The sequence below is a fragment of the Rhododendron vialii genome, chromosome 4a (assembly GCF_030253575.1).
Source record: "Rhododendron vialii isolate Sample 1 chromosome 4a, ASM3025357v1".
Lineage (NCBI taxonomy): Eukaryota > Viridiplantae > Streptophyta > Magnoliopsida > Ericales > Ericaceae > Rhododendron > Rhododendron vialii.
Window position 1 is genome coordinate 12952771 of NC_080560.1, and position 4544 is coordinate 12957314.

Sequence of the window (4544 nt, forward strand, 5' to 3'; positions counted from 1 at the left end):
GGAACATTAGCTCAATCTGATATGTGTATGTGCTTGGATCAAGCTTCTCATCTTTTTGTACACCAGGAAATCAATCTTTCCATTTTTTCTGATTTTTCAAAGATGAGAAGCTTGATCCGAGCACCTACATATATCGGATCGAGCTGATATTTCGCGCTACCCACTTGTTTTTTTTAAAAAAAATTATTGAACAGCTCGGATCATCCGTGCGGTGGCCGGCCATAGCATTTTTGGTGGGGCGGTTGTAGTGCTGCTCACTAATAAAGTAAATGGAAAGCAATGGAAAATTAATTACGGAAATTTTTTTCTTTGAGAGAAAATAGTTCTCCCTCCGCCCCATAAAGTTTGGCATTTTAAAAAATGTGTCATTTTTAAATTGCATATATTTTTTAATCTATAATGTTTTTTAGGTGATTTTTTGAACTTTATTTAATAGAAAAAATTAAAATCTATTAAACAAGATTTATATTGCTTATAAAAATATTACGGATTAAAAGATATAGTTAATTGTTTTATGGGGCTGGAATAGTGAAAGTGTCAAACTTTATGAGACAGCGGGAGTAACTTATTCGTGGCTTTGCGCAATCTCAGTTGTTCAAGTTGGCAATTAATGGTCCAGATTTTAAAAAATATATTCTCGCGAATAGTTTAACTATACTAGTGAATAGTTTTTTTAAAATTCGGACCGTTCAAAATAATTTTGGACGCGCGCGATTGAGCCCCATAAACTTTATTTACGGGTTGCTTCGTAAAGAAATATTTCTCTTTTTCTTTTCTTTTATGTGGTAATGCAAGATATCCGAGGTTAGCTTGAGCGCACTCTGTTTTTACAACTTATTCCAGTTTGTTCACATGCTTACGCATGCGAGTGAAGTTCTAAAGTTGTTGAAAAAAAAAATCGAACGTAAAATCTTAAAAAGAAACAAACTCTTAAATTCAGGCCAAAACTACCGAACCTAACCCTTAGAATTATTATCAATTTGGGAATCTCTTGTGATCCCCAGTAAAATGAAACTTGCCACGTTTCATTCATATCTCAATGTCATTATCCTTGATGCAAAACATTAGGTAGATTGGTAGCCAACTCAACAAAACATGTTTGTCACAAGGAAAATATGCGTTAATTTTTCTGTAGAGAAATATGATTCAAACCAAATTTTTGTCCGCATCCCATAAACCCATCAAGTACTCAATAAAATAAAAACTGCGATGAGACTCATTTTACATCGCATGAGGCATCATCATGTGATTGGATATCTAATGTACCAAAAACACATAGAAAAGCACTGAAGTTAGGGTTATATTGAACAAACGAGCAAAACTCTAAAATGTTTAATAAGGTGTTTAATGATAAACGGCTCGTTTTGCCGTGAACTCCAATTTGAAATTCTCAATACTTTTGTCGCTCCATCATTCTATTCTCATCTTGGGGTGGACTTACTACTTAGATACTTTCGGCAGTACATGAATACCCAAAAAATAAGAACCAAGAACAAACCACCCATAGACTAATATGAACAATCTCAATGTCCCCAAAACAACACCATTCTCTCTTTTTAATTTTTAACAAGAGGAAACCGAAGACAAAGAAGAAGAATTAATGCCCTGAAAATCTCTGAAACAAGTTCATGAAAAACGAGCACCAAAATGAATTAACCTCAAAGGGAACTCTTTGGGTAAATATAATCCCTAAACCTCAAAATAACTAAAACGCGGTTCATTACTTACCGGATACCTACTACATATTTTGCTCTAGTGTCCCTACCAAATGGATACCATAAACCTCCAAATTGCTGCATTTCCTTTTTCAAATCCAAGAGAGAACTATTTTGCGAAACGGTGATGTACCAACGTGGCTGATCTGACGTAGCGTCTCGCTCCACTCATTCTCGGCCACGTGGCTGTTTTGCGTCAGCAGCTCGACACAAAGTAGAAACCCGCGCCCCCAAGCATGAGCAGAACGGGACACTACTCCAGCTCGGCTCGGCCACGTGGTGTCACCGTCTCACAAAATACTTTTTCTCTTTTGGTAAAATCAAACCCAAACTAGGAATTGGAGGACAGCAGAAGAGACATATTCCTCATCTCCAAGACTTTCCTATGAGAATTGGAGTGCTTGTAACTAACAAAAGTGGGGCTCTTGGCTGGCCTGTACTCGGGCAGCAACCTGCCCGACTTGTACCTCACCCCACATGCATTGCACAGTGTCTTTGGCCCCTTTGGTCCTGCTCTCCACTGTGGGGTCCTCTGACTTAGACAATGGCTACACCTCCTTGGCTGCTGCCCGTTGCTCCCCTCCAAGCTGCCCCTGCTGCCCATCCCCTCCTCCTCCTCCACCACTTCCTCCTCCTTTGCTCCTCCCTCTTCCCCACCACCACCGCCCCTGCCGCCGCTTTCTCTGTCCTTTTTGGGCAAAATGAGCTCACTGTCAGCCAACCAATAGGCCTGTTGCAGCAAAGGAGGGTCTGACGAAATCTGGTCGAGCAGTGGGGTGGGATTGAAATGAGACCAATTGCTGAATTGGGTTTTGGTTTTGGTCACCGACGAACCACCTCTTTTCCTCTGGCTTCTGGCCTTGCGCAGAGAACTGCCGCAAGTAGTTAGGTACTTTTGCTGGGTTTTTTTCAAGGCCAGGGGGTTTGACTCTTTCGAGGCTTTTGACACACCATCGGTAGCAGTCTTCTGAGGCTCATAGTTTGTGGGTACCACTGGTGCTGGGGGGAGGCAGTTTCCACTGCTGGAAAAGCAGTCTTCAACATATATCGACAGCCATTCTAAGCCCATGTCCCCTTCCTGCTGCAAATTTTTACTTATTTTTCAGTTTTCAAAAGCACAAAAATTGAGAAAATTGAAGATGTTCATAGCTATGCCTAGTGTTAACTGAAATCAAAGACCTGATTTTTGAAGAAATTTGGGCTTTACCAAAACCTAGAGGCCTTGTAGTGTACCAAAAAGAAGAGATTTTTACAGAAGACTTTCAAAACAGCAATGAAGCAGAAAAGACATGAAAAATGGAGTTGAAACAGAAGGGAGAAAAAAGAAACAGCCTCGAGTGGGAGACAAGTTAAAATTAAAAGCCAGAGGAAAGGAAACCCCCATATGGAAGAACAGTAGAACTTACTTGCAGAAGTACAAATAGACTTAAAAAGGTAGTAGTCAGAACACCGGAGAGAGAGAGAGAGAGAGAGAGAGAGAGAGAGAGAGAGAGAGAGAGAGAGCTGACCATGTTGTGACTGGAAAAGAGGTCGTCAAGACTGCCAAGCTTAGTAGAAGGAGAGAGAAGCTGCTCCGGCTGATACTCAGAGGTCAGACCACCGCCGGGAACTGGAATATTCCGGCAGAAATCCATTCCCAAACTCCTGAAAGAGAGGAAGACCGTTTACACCCCCACGCCAAAGAGAAATAGAAAGAGAGTAAAGTCCTGCTATAATTAGGTGTCCAGCACGCAGTACCCCCTTCTCAAGGCCTCATTTTTCTGTCGGCAGATGGAAAGATAACAAAAACAAAGAAGAAATAACAATCAAAGCTTCATCAATCAAAGAGAAACCCCACATCCCCAGGACCCATCTCTCTCTCTCTCTCTCTCTCTCTCTCTCAAGGGGGAAAAAAAAGGGGAGAAAAGGATGAGTCTTTGGATTAGGGAGAAAGAAAAGGAGGGGGGGACCTCTCTTTGGTTGTGCTAGGTAAAAGTGGGAAGTGAATTTTGAATTGCAGGAGTAATTGCTAGACCTACTGGGTTCAGTGGTCTCCCCCTTGAGAAATTTTTCAGTGGGCACGGGACACGTGGTATCCTTGCCCAATCTTGGCCGTCCAATGAAGTGTTGGACGGTTCAGATCTGTTCGGTTGTCAAGGGGTATTTTAGTCATTTCACTTTTTAAAATTGCCGAACAGATTTGAGCCGTCCAACACTTCATTGGACAGCCGAGATTGGCACGAGCACCACGTGTCTCGTGCCCACCCGGCACTGAAAAATTTCTCCTCCCCCTTACCCCCCTTTTTTTTTTACTCAAGCTCAAAATTTGAGTAAAGCCACATACAGTGCATCTTTGTTTACCTATTTTGAATTCTACCATATTCTTTGCCAATATCAAAACCCATTTATTTCCGAATACTACTATAGGTTCCGACGTACTTATACCGATAGGGTATCGATGGCCATGTGGAGCCCAATACGGGTCCCGTTTGGAAAATTCGAACCATTCAATAATTTTAAAGCAAAAAATCGAGTGGACATTGTAAAAAATCAGCTCAATCCGATATGTATAGGTGTTTGATTCAATCTACCCATTTTGCTTATTTTTAAAAAATGAGAAGATTGGATCGAGTACCTACACATATCGAATTGAACTGATTTCCCGCGATGCCCACTCAATTTTTTTAAAATTATTGAACAGCTCGGATTTTTCTTACGAGACCCGTATTGGGCCCCGCGTAATTGTCGGTACCCCGTCGGTACGGGGACAGTCGGTCCCTTTAGCTTTTCTGTTTTTTTTTTTTCAACATCTCTTTTTACTTTCTTAGTATTTACAAATATGTCATTTTG

At 41.2% G+C, this 4544-nt stretch overlaps 1 protein-coding gene across 2 annotated transcripts; it reads right to left on the reverse strand.

The window, feature by feature from the left end:
• Positions 1–1527: 1527 nt before the first annotated feature.
• On the reverse strand, positions 1528–3685 carry LOC131324415 (GATA transcription factor 2-like). Of its 2 annotated transcripts, none has more exons than XM_058356373.1 (2): positions 3224–3685; positions 1528–2796 (listed from the first exon to the last, which is right to left on the reverse strand). In XM_058356373.1, exons 1-2 carry the CDS (start codon positions 3347–3349, stop codon positions 2047–2049), a joined length of 876 nt encoding a protein of 291 aa, XP_058212356.1. In that variant the 5' UTR covers positions 3350–3685; the 3' UTR covers positions 1528–2046. The 2 variants fall into 2 exon arrangements, with proteins under 2 accessions (XP_058212356.1, XP_058212357.1); XM_058356374.1 differs by having other exon boundaries at positions 1528–2793; positions 3224–3607.
• Positions 3686–4544: the final 859 nt, after the last annotated feature.